The 17,695-nt window shown below is 34.9% G+C and overlaps 1 protein-coding gene across 2 annotated transcripts; it reads right to left on the bottom strand.

Moving 5' to 3' along the window:
- Positions 1 to 452: 452 nt before the first annotated feature.
- Positions 453 to 16,588, bottom strand: LOC149191534 (serine/threonine protein kinase HRR25-like). Of its 2 annotated transcripts, none has more exons than XM_089404314.1 (15): positions 16,330 to 16,588; positions 16,168 to 16,208; positions 15,249 to 15,318; positions 15,007 to 15,155; positions 14,620 to 14,715; positions 14,427 to 14,497; positions 11,490 to 11,551; positions 11,334 to 11,397; positions 11,015 to 11,099; positions 10,794 to 10,920; positions 3,940 to 4,022; positions 3,612 to 3,669; positions 1,811 to 1,941; positions 1,330 to 1,554; positions 453 to 1,034 (listed from the first exon to the last, which is right to left on the bottom strand). In XM_089404314.1, the coding sequence occupies exons 1-15, from the start codon at positions 16,403 to 16,405 to the stop codon at positions 957 to 959; spliced, it is 1,416 nt and encodes a 471-aa protein (XP_089260440.1). In that variant the 5' UTR covers positions 16,406 to 16,588; the 3' UTR covers positions 453 to 956. The 2 variants fall into 2 exon arrangements, with proteins under 2 accessions (XP_089260440.1, XP_089260441.1); XM_089404315.1 differs by having other exon boundaries at positions 453 to 1,031; positions 16,330 to 16,586.
- Positions 16,589 to 17,695: the final 1,107 nt, after the last annotated feature.

Here is a 17,695-nt window from a genome sequence, read left to right as displayed (position 1 = left end):
TGCATAGACAGGGTGTTTAGATAACCATAATAAGCTGGCTGAGAAGATTCCTGCACCAGTGCGTGATTAGTTTCTGGTAGACTGATGATTTTATTCCAAAATGTTGATAATATCAGTAAGTACAGCATGGGCTCTACCAAGAAATTATGTATCCCTACGTCTGTCTCCGTGGCAATCATCATCACATAGTCAAATGCGTACCACCTCACATTCTCCGTGAGGCCTTGAATCTGACAAGAGTTGGAAACAGCAGCTCACCTAATAGCTTTTATAGGTTTTTACTTTTGACACTTTGTATCTAATGGTAATGAGTACTTTAGAAAGGTTGCTTTCTGTCTAATGCATAAGAATGTGATGTAGTCTATATTTTGCAGTTTATATAAATTTTATTTCCAGAGTAAGTACAGTAAGAAAACAATTAATGTTTGCAAAAAGCGGAAACAAGTAGCAGCTGAGACAACATTAATAATTTTATTAGATGTCCTTGAATTGCGAGCCTAGACATATCATTAATATAGTTTACAGAGGCCATGGGAGGTTAAAACAATAACAAAATCAACGAGTTGCCTTAATATCATTATCCTGTTAGTCGAAATCAGATTTCTTCGATCTGATACAATACTGCATAATGCTGTGGTGTTGTAGACATCAATCTAACTGAACAATTATTGGCATTTCTGTTTAATTACAAGGTAATGTAACTAAAGAGTGGAAAATTGTCTAATTACAAAGCGCGTGTAAATCTTGCAGATCGATGTAAACAATGACAGGAAATCTCTCAGGGTTTCACAGATTGGTTTTTGAAAGTTGGCAATACACTAGGATACAAAGATCAATGGGAAGGATCACAAATAGGTTGCATTTCAGCAGTGTCTTGGATCCACTGATTTGCAACCACCATACAGAGGACATCATGAAACCAGATATTTTCAATGTCCAGGGGTATCTCCAAAACTCTAAAAGCGCTTCATGAGGACTTGAGAAAGCGCTTCATGATTTCTGCCAGAACTTTGCAATGGGGCCTCTTGTACCTGCTTCACAGAACACATAGTTGCCAGGGAGTTCAGAATAAGCCCAAGCATATCTAATGTAATTTATAATTTTATTAGACTTGCACATAAAATTGGTATTGAAACATAAATGTTCTTTAAGTTTTTCTTTGGGACTGACTTTCTAGAAGCAACTTAGCACATCACTATAAGACAATTGTTCAGATGGGTCACATCAGAACTGCTATATCAAACAGACCTTCAGAATCATGGAAAATGTAATATTTTTGCTGCAAATATCATAACGCATTATCCAAACACAACTGAAAAGCCGTAATACCGTTCTCTTGGAATCTGATGAAGAAAGACGATCTGCTTTTGAAATACGATCCGTTGTTGGAGCGTGAAAGTTCGTTGCACCAATCTTGCCACCAAATACACGTTTTGCATCAGCTGCTTCTGTTGATATAACTGGTCTGTCAGTGGAAATCACAGGTCTCCGCGGGTTGTATATCCGTGGTGTATATACCCGTGGTTGGATAAGCTCTTTATCAGGGAGATCTCCCTGCAAAGCTTCAACAATAATTAAATCAGCCACTTAATGTGCAAAACCAAGATCATAGTCTAATCCAGAGGATGTATAATGAAGTTCGAGAAAGAATTTCATCACAAACACCAATGTGTCTAATGACAAAACAATAGTTGATGTCTCAAGCATCAACAACCTCCATAAAATCTAAAGAAGAAATCATTGCGTAGCATGTTCCCTGCACCAGTTCCATGAAAATAAGGCATTACACTTTGCGATGCAGAGGACATACATCATTAGTAGCATGAACATTACTGGCTTTGTGCTTTGTTGAATCCAAATGTGGGCCACCTCCAAAACCTACTTTGAGAGCTTCTCCTGCAGGTTCTACAGTTTCAGTTGCATCATGGCCATCTTTTACTCCTGTGAATGATATAAACATAATTATCATATAGTTTCAGTTGCATCATGGCCATCTTTTACTCCTGTGAATGATATAAACATAATTATCATATATTCTCTAATATTAAGCACAACAGTTATCCATATCAACAACAATTAAATGTGCAAAAATCACTGCGGAAAAGTTTCATAGTCTAGAAACCGTGAATATCTGTATCTAGTATATACTAATTAAATTAGTCAGGATGCAACACTCCTACTTTGAACATATATGACTTACTATGATATGCTGCATAAGTGATTTTTTTTGCTACACCCAGTCACCACATGTGATTATAAATTTCTACTTACCATATAAAAATTGGCATTATGCAAAATTCGTGATGCATCTGATAGGATTACCAATGAACTCAATTGGGTGGTAGCAAGAGTTCTTTATAGGAATTGGCTTTCAAGAATAGAATATCAATTTGCAATTGTCTTTAGTGCGCTTTTTTGGATTTTCCAATGCTGGAATCCGGCGAAAAATTTTGAGGTGAAATCCTGATTTGTGTTATTTAAACTGGTTTTTTGATTGTATATATGGATTCAGCACCCTGAAAAATCCCTATGGCACTTCGATTGTGAAGGGATTACCCACCAAGTTTGTGATTCCAATAAATTCCTATCGGATTTTAGAGAAATTAGACCGGAAAAGCTTCCAAAAAGTCGCACTAAAGACAACTCGTATCAATTTGAATATCATCAAAAAACCCTAGAAAAACGCTGGATCAGCAAGAGAAAATGAATTAGCCCAGCAAAAGGAATAGCACTTAAAATTATGACCCCAATATTTTCCCACGACTAAAAAATGCAAGAGAAATGCATGAGAAAAATGGTCAAGATAATTCCATAAAAAGGGAAAATCATGCCATAGTTGTTTTATCCCTTCGATTTTCATACTTACTAGGATGTCTTTGATTCAAAGAATTGTGGCAAATGGATAAGTAGTAGCTAGCATAATAATAAATCCAAAAGCAAATAATAGCATAACACTATCTGGATTTGCCATTTCTCTTATCATCATAGAGAAGTTGAAAATTTATAATGCAATCTTGCAATAATTTTCACTAACACTGAAGTTGTGAAGGAAAAAAAAAAAATCATGAATAAATATATAAGCTCAATAGGAATAAATATAAACTTTATAAAACTTAAATCAATCATTAATTGAGATAATGAATTGTTACAGTGGTTTGCAAGATACTTAATGAGCAATCCATTTTGCGAAAACTAAATTAACTTACTAATATTGATTGTAATTTATTTACAGTGACAAAAATTAAAGTGAAGATTATCCAGTCTTAAACTAACACAAATCAAACTTCTTGCCAAAAAGAGCACTTATTTGTTAGTATATTTATCCGAAACCAAGGTTAAAAACCACCCAACAGTAAGCTGGCTAAGATTTCCAATGCAAAAGAATATATCTGCACAGAGATTGAACATGACAGCTAAAACATCCTCAAGGAGAAAATATCACCCCATCCTTCAAACTATACCTTGGATTCTTGACTCCAGCAAACAATTAGAATTCACATGCAGAGGTGCTCATAAGTGGTGTGAACAATGTGCCATGTTTTATTATAAGAACATGCCAAAAGAAAAGAAAAAAAACATCAACTTAGCAGGATTATATTTATGTAGAGTACCTGCAACCATGTCAGCAGCTGATGGTGTTGCTCCACTGCTTGTACCTCCCTGTGCAGGCTACAAAAATAAAAGCGACAATTTCGTCAGTAATAGAGACAGCATAAAAATTATGATTTTATTAAGTTCTAAATCACTCGTGATTTTTTGGCATGATAAGTACTGGAAAAACACAGCATTTACTCGGCAACCAAACAAAATCTGGTAAATAGAAACAGACCAAGGAAAATAGGAATGAAGACATCATCAACTCTTCAAAATAATGTTGCATTATGATTCTTTAGTTGTCTATTTCAAAAATATAGCATAAACCGATGCCTTACTACTTACAGGCAACCGTGGTACAGCTCCGGAACTTTGTGCTTGTTGATATTTTAGGATGGTCCAATCGAACACATAATCATACTTGAAACCTGGCAAGCATGAGAAGCAGCAAAATAAATATGATGTAAAAAGGTAACCAATCATCAATGCATTTTGCAAATCAACCTTATTTATTACTAAGCAATCATTAAATACAATCTTAAATCTTTAAAAGAACCAATTATTTGGCACTTTAAAGCCCCCAGGGTGTATACCAATTGGTGACAGGTATTTTGTTAAAGCACTCCTTGTCACAGGTTAAACCCTGACTTACCCATGTCCACGGAAGGGGCATACATGGGCACCTAGAGGTTATAGTGGTAGTGGTCAGAACTGATCCCATGTCACGTGAATATGTGTAACGAATAAAATATATAAATAATATAAATATAATGTAAATGATAATAATCATAATTAATTATTAGTTAAGTAGTAATTAGGTTGAAGAGGCATGTTTAATAACACATGACTCTTCATGAAGAAACGCTTGCGTGATATATAAGCAAGCCTCTTGTTCTCATTGTAAATGATTATCATTATCATTCTTACTCATATTTAATATATAATATTTGTATCCTCATGGATATCTTTATATTCCTAGTTTTCTGGAATAATTAATTTATAGAAGGAACTTTGTTCGCTTCATTTGGTATCAGAGCAATTCGGTCCTCTAGATTGTTTGACTTGTGCACAAAGCTCGTTCTCCGATCCAAGTCTTTGACTATCGAAATTCGTCAACCTTGTTGCCGTAATAATTGAAGCATTTTGCTCACTATTTGGGAGTTTCTCCTTTTCTCCGTTTTTCTAGGCCTTTGGCCATATAAAAAAAATTAACCAAAAGAGAAAAAATATATATAAGTAAATAAAATAAAAAAAAAAGTAAAAAAACAAAAAACAAAACGGATACAAAATCTCATACCAAGTATATTTAAAGCTTTTTACGTGGAGAAGCCCGTGGTTTTAAAAACAACCATGGTAATTGCCATGGTATTTTAAAAAGTTAAAAGAAAAAAAAGAAAAAACAAAAAACAAAAGGAATACGTTTTACTTTTTACGTGAAAAACATTTTAACGGAGGTTTTAAAAACAACCCATGGTAATAGCCCATGGTATTTTAAAAGTTAAAGAAACAAGAATACAAAAGCTCTTACGTCAAAGGTAAATATTACTTTTTACAGGAGGTTTTAAAAACAACCCATGTTAATAGCCCATGGTATTTTAAAAGTAAAAGATATTTTATTAACATTGGAGGAAAAAAACATCAAGGAAAAAATGGAGACTATTAATGAAAGGTTTCCTGAAACCCGTAGTACATGTGTTTGCACACTATTTAACATCAAAGGATCACTCGCAGGAAGAGACATCATAATCTCTATCAGTCCTAATGAAAGAAGTAATTATCTTAGTCCTAAATGAGCTAATCAATTGGTGATTCCTGAATCAAATATAGTTGAAACAAATTTTTTTGGCAAACAATACGATATAAGCAATTTACACCTAAATATTGGAGATTATACTTTTACCTCACAATTCACCGTGCAAACCCTATCTTTTAACGATAGTGACATTGTTTTGGGATCACCATGGATGAAAACTCTAGGTTCCTTTATTCTAAATACTAAGAAAAAGTTTTTAACATTTTCTTACAAGAAGAAGAAAATAACACTCGAAGATGTTACACTGAAACCTAATTTAGTAACGCCAGAAGATATATCGGATATTTCAAAAGTAATTTCTCAAGAAGGTAAAAAAGTATTACAAAATATGCAAAATGAAATTGACAAAATCACTATTGACAAAAATGAAGAAGTTTCTCGACTTAAAAACCATAGTGAAAAATTGCTGACGCAAATTAAGATACTAAAGAAGGATAAGAAGTCATTAGAAAACCAGGTACAACTTATCAAGAAGGAAGCATCAAATGTAGGAATTCAAGTTGATGACAAAACAACACATACCGATTCAATGAATGTCACAACTCAGGAAGAAGACAAGCAAGTTGAAGAAAAGACGTGCGTGGATGTTGCAATTCAAACGATGAACATCCCCAATGAATGTTTCATAACAAACTCAACATCTTCGCCAGAAGAAAATATAAAAATTGTCACATGCCCAGTAAGGAAAAATCAAACAAAAAAGGTTCCATATCGGCATCTGAATCATGAGAACAGACGAATCAACCATGCTACATATTTGAACAAGTCAGAACCGAAACAACAAACTGATGTTCCGGATAATAGTGATGTAATCTCAATCCAGTCTTATGCTAACAAGTCGTCACAAAATTCCAGTGATCAGAATGCTATACAGAAGATTAATATGGGATGGTGTGATCCCTTCTCGGTGCGACAATTTTGTTTGTCACTAAGAAGATCATATCAACTTGTATCGACGAGGATGACTATTCCAAAACAGAAAGACTTTCAAAGCCGAAAAAGAGATCAAGCTTTTTTCATCGACAAGCTTTGAGGACAAAGCTTTTTGAGGAAGGAGGCAATGTAACGAATAAAATATATAAATAATATAAATATAATGTAAATGATAATAATAATAATTAATTATTAGTTAAGTAGTAATTAGGTTGAAGAGGCATGTTTAATAAGACATGACTCTTCATGAAGAGACGCTTGCGTGATATATAAGCAAGCCTCTTGTTCTCATTGTAAATGATTATCATTATCATTCTTACTCATATTTAATATATAATATTTGTATCCTCATGGATATCTTTATATTCCTAGTTTTCTGGAATAATTAATTTATAGAAGGAACTTTGTTCGCTTCAATATGAGGTTGGTCTAATTGTCGATTCCTTTGGTCACAATCAAAAAACAAATTGACACAAGGAGTGAAAGATGCAGAGGTGGTGCGCTTATTCATCCCGAAGGAAAATTAAACTAACATTCTCTTGGACTCTGGGCACAACCACCAACAACAAAGCGGAGCCTTACAATTTGCTCCAATGTGTGAACTTACGTACAGCCTTACATCTTCATAAATTAATCATAATTGAGAACTCAAAAAAATACAATAATGCATTTACAACTTGCCTCCACTCCCTGTAATTCCAAGCTCCTATCTATCTTTTGAAGAATTCATTCCAGTTTGGAGTCCTTCCTTGAGGTGCACTCTTTCCATATCCTCAAAATGAACAATTCTCTTGCTGACTCTAGCAACTCCAACGATCGGGAGGGCCTATGGAACCCTGAGGATCAATCTTATTTCCATCCCATCCCATAACATGGCATTGATGCTATTTGGGATCCATTCAACACGTCATTTGGAGGCTTCAGGCATCACCTCATTGGTCCGACTGCCACAAGGCTGGGAAGGTATATTAGTTAACTTCATCATGGAATTTGTTATAGTGTCCCATTTTCCTAATGAGGATATGGTTCAATATATTTGTGTTTAGAGATATTATGGGGAATGGCTATGGCTCTGGTTCTGGTTCTGAGGCTTCACACTAAGTTCCATTCTCTTATGCCTCTTGTGACTGTTCAAATATATATATTATTGGCTTAGTGAAACCATTCAGTGCCACATTTACGAGTTCTATGTCCTCCACTTTCTCACCAATCACTGCAAGTTGGATGACATATCTATGCGATCTTCATCATATAGCTAGTAACATTGTCAGATATTGACATCTGCACAAATTTCAGTGTGTTCTTCAAGATCATCTTCCTGTTCATGTTGTCACTCTAGAACAAATCCATCAGAGCCTTGAACATCTCCCTAGCCGATTTTTATCTGCCAAGTGAGGGATCAACTGATCCTTCACAACATTCATAACAACCCTTGAGCTCTAATGTCCTTTTAATGAGCTACTAATTGCACTAGGACTGTCCATGAAGGAATTACCTTATCCACAATTTTCCAAAGGTCATTTTTGTTAAATAGCAAGGAAACCCTTGCCTTCCAAGGCATGAAGTTTGAAGTCCTATCCAACCTGTCTTCAAACTTGAGACTTCTTGTCATTTCTTGATCTGAACAAAAATTGTCATGTGCTTATTCCTTCAAGCACACACACTCTTTTACTGTTGTTGGTTTATAGATCTGTTGAGATTTCCTTGCAGATCTAATAGATCTACTGCAAACTGTTGTGGATTTGTGTTTGGTCCTTTAAAAACCCACAAAAATGTTTTATTGTTGCCAAACTACTTGATTGGTATGACTTTCCTCTCTCCCTCTAAAGTGTACAACCTCCACCAATCTCACTGCTAATTGATCGAATTTGCAAACATAAAATTGGCCTGCCTCTCAAAAGTGTAAGTTTTCATACCATATTAAATTTCCTTAACCCCAGCAACTGGCAAATTCATTTTCTAGTACTTTCCTTGCTATAACTTCATTAAAAGTTCAGCTTACTAAATAAAATAAATTTTCAGTGAAAGCAAAATGAAACCAATCTCAGATATGCACACAGAATTTGCCGCCTTTCAAATCTGTTGTTCATAAATTAAATATCCAGCATACAAGGGTTTTCCCAATCGGGAAAATAAACTGCCCATTGAGCAAAATACAATAACAGAAAAAAATGAAATTTTCAAGCTGAGAAGACCCCTGTTGTACAGTACGTACATCCTGTCAGTGCTTGCTGCCAGTGACCTATATAACCTGCACACACTCGTGTGAACTACCCACAGCCTGCACAACCTCTCTGCAGCCTATAGACCCTGCCTGCAACCTCTGTTCTTTATCGCCTGTCTAAGCTGATATGGACGCTGCATGACCTGCCCAATCACTGTAGTGCTCAATCCACCATATCTGGAGTGTTTTATGGTCCCTGCTTGCTGTCAGCTGATTCAAAAAATCAATCCTTTGATTTTTCCTAGCTGACGGGTCTTCTTCACCCAATCACTAGGACCCTAACTATTTCACTGTGTTTTGCGCTCACTCTTGTGTCTTTCTGCTTTATCTAGCCTTTCATTTATAAGTTTGAGTTGTTGACCAAATTGATAACGGTCAAGATTAAATCTCACCTCACTTGAGATCTAAGTTGCACAAAATGCCGAAACGTTTCAGAGTTTCCGAAACGGGTACGTTTAGAAACATCAACTTCCAAAAATCGAAACGTTGGCCGAAACATCATAATATATGTATATATAAAAATATATATATAAATAAATAAGTGAAAAACACATTATCTTGCAAGAAAAAAGGGATTAAGACCAATAGATGACAATTTAGAAGGAAAAACAAGCCTATATTAACTCTCGTAGATGATTACATGATGGTCGAGTTTCGGCCAAGTTTCGGAGTTTCGGGTACGGGTACGGCCCAAAACGTCGGGTTCGTCGGGTTCTTAACAGTTTCGTGCAACATAGCTTTAGATCAATGGCTAGGATTCATCTAATTCACTAATGCAAATAACCTTTGCATTTCATTAGATTAAACTCACTTTTCTTATAAAAAACACTTTAATTTAATAAATCCTTTAATTAAAAAAAATTGCTAAAGTTGAAGGTCTTGGACGACTTCCACACCTCTAGACACTCAAACCTGTGCAAAAATACCTGTATGATGCTATAATCATCAACACCATCTGTATGCCCGTACAGGTTTCCATACGACTGTTTGAAGTTTTGGAAGAATGGTAGCGACCATTCATTCATAAATGCAGCCACATACAGTAGATTAAAGAGGTAGGATTTAGACAGATTGCCCATAACCTTCAACTTATGCAGATCACTCCTCATGGTGTGATGAGTCAGAGATTGTTAATGGAGGCTGTCGGCCAGAATGACGTTCACAGGGAAAAATGATAAGCCAAAGGAAATCCAAACTCCACATTGCAATAATCTGTGCACAGTTTCCATGCCCCATTCTCTTCTGTTTCAAGAAACTGATTTTAGCAACCGTGTGTTCCAACTGTGTGTTCCAATCTGATTGGAACACTCGAGTTCTGTGCAAAGTGTCCGATTTTGAGCATAAGAATGGAACACTCTAGTCCTGTGTAAAGTGTCTGATTTTGAGCATAAATCCTCAAGGAATTTTAACACTAGCGGAGACCATCAAAAGGAGACACCCAGCTTTCAATGAAAAAGAGGAAAATGATGAAGAAGCACAGCCACCTCCAAGGCCATACAACAACTTAAGTCCCTGCAGCATGGCAAGTAGATTCTGGACCTGCTGTGATTTGTCTCAGGATATTTTGGTATGAACTCTCTGTTTAAACTTTATACATATAAATCCAGTTCTGTCTGATTTTATATTGTTAACTTCTATGATAGGAACAGCTCTGATTGCCTTGGATGATTTTTCAATGATAGTCATTTTTATATGGTCCTGGGCAGTGCAAAAAACAAATTATTTGTCTTTAGCTCAGGGACGCAACACAGACTCAGCAATTTTCACTTGTTACATATTTTGTATTGCTGACAGGCGACTTTTAACAAGGAATTTTGTGGATAAATAACCACTACATAGTCAGGTGATACAGGCTATCTTTCTTGCAATATGTAGCAATGACATAATGTGGCCTGGATCTAGTTCCTTTTTGGGCATAATATGCCTTTGAGCTATCTGGAAATGCGATTGGCATCTACTCTATTGTATTTTGTTTTCTCGTAATGATATACAAGGTTTTTTTCCTTGAAAAAAAAGGAACAGACCTGATCAGTCTGAAAGGCATAAAGAATACCATTTTGAAATTAATAAGATGATAGCAGACATAAACTATATGTCCTTAGTGATCCTGTTATATGCATTACTATTTGCAGATAGTCGGTGGCAAAAAAGTCTAAACCCAAGGGAGTTTGAAATACAAATAAAATACTTATTTTCCAGGCCAATAAAGAACCCAAAAAAAAAACTCACCTTCACGTTTAAACAAATCTTGGAACAAGCCCTTCAAATATACGTAATCTGGCGTGTCATCAAAAGCCAGAGACTTGCAATGTTGAAAGTACAATGCAAACTCTGTCGGATGGGACTTGCATAATGACTGGACAACAAAAGTTAGTCTAAATAAGTGTCAAATTAATTTCAATGTAAACTACAAGATCAAAATAATAAGAAGGTAAAGAACAGTGATTTACTTCAATAGGAGTAGCTATCTTCTTCTGACATATTTTATCATACTTTTGCTTCTTATTTGCTGCCTTCAGACCTTGCCAAGGAAGGCTGCAAACCATCCATTGCCAGTATGAATGGCATGTGAGAAAAATATATAATTTATACAACAGTAACTCCTGTTATTGGAAAAGAAAATGTCTGCATTCTCAAAATTCTGCAATAGTCCCTAGCAAGAGATCAAGTCTACCTAATGTGATAAATTTATGAAAGGGACCAGCAACTTCAGAGATATCATTTCCAATTTCCGAAAGTTCAAAATTGAAAAAATATGATAAATCATACCTTCCCCTTAAGAAGTACATGAGAACATATCCAAGAGACTCAATATCATCCCTTCGGCTTTGCTCTGGCAGGCAAAAATCAACCAGAATGAATATCATTTCAGCAATTAATCATGAATTGTAGAAAAATCACCATTATCTCAGCGTGTAGCCTCACCGATGCCATTGTGAGTATTGACACTTGCATAGCGTGCAGTTCCAGTTAAACTTTTGTTTGCCCTGCATTTAATCAGGCTTGTGTTATTAACTCCATCTTAAATTAACTAGTACTAGGATAAACGAGGATGATACATCAAACAATGAATGTTACATGCATTCAGGAAATTCAAGTTGAAAGAGAGACACCTAGATAATTGGAGCGAAAAGAGAGAACAGATTTATGTGATTTTGTTTCTTAACTGTTTTGTGTGTTCATTTCTATATTTCTCTGTGGAATTTAGTTCAACGTCGTTGTTGTGTTTCCAATTAATGAAAGAGTAAGGATATTAGTACATCAGAATGCCCATCCAATCTTAGTATTTTCCTATAAAATAATCTGGACCTAAACCATTTTTCTAGAGATTTTAATTGGTTGAGACCCATCCTTTCTTAAATGTCCTGGAACATGATTTTCTGCTTTGACATTTGCAATTAATTTAATAGTGCATCATAAGCACTCCCAACTTGTATACGGAAGTCAAGATATATGCACTATGAAGTTGTAAACTTCAAATGCTTCTGATCTTCTTATCATTTTTGTTGCTCCCTCTCATTATTTTTCCATCCTCATCTCAAAAGTATATTGCTTTTCTCTATCACAAAATATTTGGTCATCAGCGTGTGCGCGCACACACACATATAATTTAAAATATGTCATCAGCCTAAAGTATATTGCTGAAATTAATATTTACTTCAGAATTCAATAGAAAAATCGATCCTATCTTATAAAACTGAAAAAAATCTTAAGATCAAATGTAGCCTTTACTGGATACCATGTCAGGAATCAGAAAAGCTACATGCATCCCTACACCTGAAGTCTGTGAACTCAACAAATGGGCAAAATATTTGTTAGACCAAGTAAAAACAAGTGTCAATGTCAAAAGAGAATTAGCTAGGCAAGTTAGGTAGAAGGAAGAAAATAGATAAGTCAGATGGACAAAGTAGCAAGTTATAAATGTAGAAATTGTTGAAATATACAGAGTACACATAAGCCAAGCTTCAGCCAAAAATTTGTAAAATTTGGAGGGCATGTATACATGAATTTCAATTTCTTCAAATCAATAATCTTACATCAATAAACAACAACTTTTCCATCTAACAGCATACTAGAATGCTCTTCTCACTAGCAGAAGCGCAATCAGCCACCTTGTGTGATCAAAATAAGTGACTTGACTATGAGTTTTGGTTTTGGGTGGGAATCCCAGAAATATTAGAAACCACTGAATTTTTGGCAATCTTTGCAACACTGCTTCAAACAGCAGCACTGATTTATGATACGAATAAGCTCCCAATTCCTTTGATTTCAAATAGTGTCACCCTGGCCGGTTTCTCCCTCTCAACAATTGCTAGAAAATATATCAGCAGCCTACTCAGTTCATTGCTTCTCTCAACTAGCGGCTCTCCTTCAACCCAGTAGTATGTATTTCTTACATTAACATAAAAGTGCTGATCTACTTAGTTATGGTTCTTCATTAACACCTCGTATGATGCGCAACCTTGTATGATACCATTCTAATGTAATTTGACTCTATATTTATTCTCAGGAACTGATTTTTAAAGTTTCAAGTCTGATTTTTAATGTTTTTATGGTGTTTTTGATAAGTTTCTGGTGTATTTCCGCTATCTTCCATCATTATATCACAGCTGTAGGAAAAGTGGTTGTGGGTGTCTAGTTGCTGAATTTTTTACTGTCTGAAAAAAAATAACTGAACAGAAGCCCTAAGAATTTACACTAGCTATCACAAAGAGAGTTTCCAGGTAGATAAATTCCGTACAAACCCTCTGGGAACATTGAAAAACTCTCCATTTCTATTATGAATTTTACACGTAAAGATATTCCATGTATCAAAGTGAATAAAAGCAGTAAAATCACTAGAAGGCCTTCGAGAAACAAAGGCAGAAGTAGATAAGAGTTGTTAATGTCTCAAAAATAAAAGCAGCAACGAGAACATAAAATGGAATCAGCACAAGCCATAGAGGTGAGCGATATGTAGCAGAGAGCTAAACCTAGCAGCCACAATAAGAGTTATCAATTCAATCTTCGATGAGACAATTAAGAATATGCTTTTGGTGAAAGTGTTTTTTTATATGTTTATTCAAGATGAGCAAAACTGTATAGTGTACACAGAAAAGGAAGGGAAAATTTTTTATCAGAGCACAAATATTGTATAGAATAAGATTAAAGAATGCTGTGTTTTGAAGTGATTTTTGGGATACGGTTATTGGAGATGAGAAAAGACAAAGAACGCAAAGAATTTGATAAGCGAGCAAGTATTAAATTAGGTGGAATTAAGAATGGTTGTGTTTTGAAGAAAAACTAATCTGGAGTAATTGATCTCAGTGTGCAGTAGATAAGATCTGTGATGACTCAAAACTATTAATTGTGATTTGTATATGTTGTCAAATAATTGGTTCTTTTGGAGATTGTAGAGGTTAATGACTTATCACATAAAATGACAATAAGGTGCCTTACAACACCATATTTGTTTTTCTGCTTCTCATGTTTGCCAGGTTTTCAGTAGAATTATCTGCTTGATTGGGCCACCATAAAGATCCGACAAGCACTAAATTCTGGAGCTGTACCATGGCAAAAATTCTTAGAAGTAATAGAATGGTAGAAGTAACCAGGCACTCCACAATGAGAAAATTATCTACTGCCATATACTTTTCTTAAATTCACCCACACTCTTGCATCCAAGATTAAAGTAATTAAAAACAGGAAATGTACGCTTCTATCTACATGAAGAACTTTTTTTGACCATATACTCTTCCAATCAACAGGCTCTATTATCTTGTAGTTTCCTCATGCTTTTAAAATGCACATGATCCACTACTTTGCAACTATGCACATCTCTTCGAATCAAGGAAAAACAGCAATTAGATCACAAAACAAGACCTGAAGTGAATATGACGTAGGGTCACTGGGTCTTGGAACTTCTTTGCAAGACCGAAATCAATCACGTAGACCTGCATCATATTAATGAGCTACACATGATGAGTTATATACAAGTTCTAGGGAAACAATATATAACCTAATGATAGTGCATTGACAAATTACTTCAATTAGATCAAACACCGATGGACATTACCTGATTTGCTTTCTGACCAAGCCCCATAAGAAAATTATCAGGCTTCATGTCTCTGTGCATAAATGATTTTGAATGTATATATTCCACCCTCTCAATCTACATAATTTATGAAATCAGTAGATCCCAATAACAGAATGCACATTTAAACACAACCAAATACATAGAAAGTCAATCAGGCAAATTACAAACATGTGTAAAGTGTCCCAAAGGAAGGGGTAAAAGAAAAGAAATAACAACAAACATAAGAGACGTAACAGATAAAATAGCTACAAGAGCAATCACAGAAAGCATGAAAGATAGAACTCATAAAAATGCTACAGTTACCACTTGAGCCATGAAATATTATTTGTTATATCAGAAATTGTAATTAACACAAATCACACTTACCAGCTGATCAGCTAACATTAATACAGTCTTCAGCGAGAATCTACGCCCACAAAACAGAAATAAATCTTCTAGGCTGGGACCCAGCAAATCTAGAACTATAATATTATAATCTCCTTCTGTCCCAAACCATCTGATGTTTGGAATACCAACTGCAATTTCAGATAATATCCCTTTATCGATTAGTTAACACAATACTATAATTAGAAAAAAGAGGAGTCAAGAGGGCAAGTTCATCTACTTACCTCCTCCATAAAGATGTCTATACACTTTAGATTCATATATCAACTGTGGGTGATTTGTTTTCACTTTCTCCTGAAGAAGTCAATGAGGAACATCAATTAAGAGCTTTCGGAGTCATTTGTAAAACACATTTTGTCCACTACTATGTTTATGATCTATTTGAACCGGCAGAGCCTGCCTAATCAAAAACTTAAAAAGTAGTGTCGTTGATGAGACGCATAATTCCTTGAAAAAAATTTACAAGCCTCGACAAAGCAGGGTTGGTCTAGTTGTTTCCAGCGGCTTTTGCAACGTTAATCCTTTGAGAAGCATACTATCATGCTAATTGTCTCAAAGCAAGTGACTTCACAGACAGCTATTACAATAGAAACAATCAATTCACACAAAAACACCTGAAAATCATAGACGTATGGCCTATAGCTGCATGTGTCCTGTGGGAGTGCAGATTATGCAAGAAACCGACGCTTAAGCGGGGATTGATTCCTTTCAAAATTTGGATAGCGCAGCTCACAAACATCATGCATTTGCAGTGCGTAAGGGAGAAGAAAGTAAAACCCTTGCAGCTCAGGTTTCACAACCATATTGTTAGCTTAAAAGTATACTCTAATAGAATATAATTAAGGGTGAAACTCAATTTCAAACATGGTTTCTGCTGGTTAAATTCAGCTCAATAACAACAGCTCTGCGATCAAGCACTATCCTAATTTATATTTCGAACCTGATTTTCACGTTACGGGATGGATTCATGTCATGTAGGGCACTGTAATTAATGGTAATTCAAATTAAATAGCCATTTCTCAGATCACCCATCTAGGCACCACTTTCTGTAACCACCTTACATAAATTCATCCTTATACCCAGTTATACCCACCCATAAGAAGCAAAAGAAAAAGCCAGGGTAAGGAGTTTCAACAGACATACCATCTTAATAGCCACTTCCTCCTTTGTCCGAACATCGGTTCCTGCAAATTAAACCGCACTTAAATCCCAGCTACTACAATTCTTCAATTCTTCCCCAAAAAAAACATAAAGATATCGTGTTACAGAAACCCCTGAAGATGGAAAAAGCAGAGAGTGAATTACCGATAAATATCTCGCCAAAGGCACCGCTGCCGATCTTGCGTCCGAGACTGTATTTTCTGCCAATGAGGGTCTCCATGGCCAGCAATGACAAACAGGCCAAGCGTTGGGTGGCTGGGTATATAGCTTTCCCCTACGCTATTGCTTTCGCACACAAATTCAATATTTGTAAAACACAACCAAAAGAGATGAATGGAACGAATTTATCCTTCTCAATAAATAATAAAGGGGAAAAAGGAAAGGGAAAGGGATCGGCTTTCTTAATGGTCGTGGGATGACATCTACGAAGTAGACATTGTTTTAAAAGGGCGGAAGGTGTATTAGCAGGACATTACGGTTCCATGTGGAAGGAGTGCGTGCTTTGCCTTTGCTTTTGGGTTGAGTAGGGATGAAGTAACATAACCTATCATCAAATATTTAACAGGAGTATGGATAGGAAGGAGTGTAGTTACAGTTATATAAATTAAAAAATTATTATAATTTGGTTGTTAAATTAGTCGGGAAGACAGTTATGTCTGGTTGTTATTTGTGAATGAAGGTTGATTCATTATTATTATTCAAGGAAAATCATTCCATCTGGAATAATTCGTTGGTAGTTCGTAAGGGGCATGTTTTCACTCATGCCAAATGCTTCTTGTTCTTGAGTTATTAAATTGTTTCTTTAGATCCAGAAAATTTTAAAGTGTACTCCAAACCATATTCATAGATATAAGATACTTATTTTCATAATATATTTTATATTGTGGGTATTAAAAAAATTATAAAAATAAATTAAATTACAATTTTATTTTATAATATTATTATTATTTTTTATAAAATAATTAATATATGAGTTAAATATATACATATTTGGAAAAATTTAACAAGAAAAATATAGTAAAATAATAATAAGTATTAAGATTTTAATGGCGCTTGTGAATATGACTTTTTTTAATAAATTGAAAAATGAAAGGGATGTAACTACTTTGGAGATAAATCTCAATTATTTATCTGACTACAGTGTAGTCTAACTATGAAATAGCATTTTTTCAGCGCCCTAAAAAAACCCTAGGGCACTTGAATTCTAAGAACTCAAGTTTTCTGCTAGATTTTTGTTAAAAATAACCAAAAACAATATCATGAAAGACTACACTTCATGATTACTATTCTAAATATTCCATGGATATTAAATCCCTACTATCCACCTAACAATTATTTATGACTAAATCAAAACTCTAAAAGTCTTATTCCAAAATAGACATGTATATCAATCTAATAACATCAACATTTATTCTTCATGTATGTGGTCTCGTGGGTATAGGTATAGTGAAGAATAATAACAACATTTATTTTTCATGTATATGGTTTCTAAATGTGTTAATTTAATTTT

This window comes from Pinus tabuliformis, chromosome 2_2, assembly GCF_031772625.1.
Source record: "Pinus tabuliformis cultivar Carrire ecotype Pingquan chromosome 2_2, CPIR1, whole genome shotgun sequence".
In the NCBI taxonomy this organism is placed as follows: Eukaryota; Viridiplantae; Streptophyta; class Pinopsida; order Pinales; family Pinaceae; genus Pinus; species Pinus tabuliformis.
Note: the sequence above shows the minus strand (reverse complement) of the source record. Positions and strands in the feature narration are given on the sequence as shown.

Coding starts and splice junctions, on each gene's coding strand:
- LOC149191534 (XM_089404314.1), bottom strand. CDS start 16,405: ATGGAGACCCTCATTGGCAGAAAATACAGTCTCGGACGCAAGATCGGC. Junction 11,100..11,333: donor ATGTACTTCTTAAGGGGAAG/GTATGATTTATC, acceptor GATGGTTTGCAG/CCTTCCTTGGCAAGGTCTGA. Junction 1,035..1,329: donor CATCAGATTCCAAGAGAACG/GTATTACGGCTT, acceptor TGTTCTGTGAAG/CAGGTACAAGAGGCCCCATT.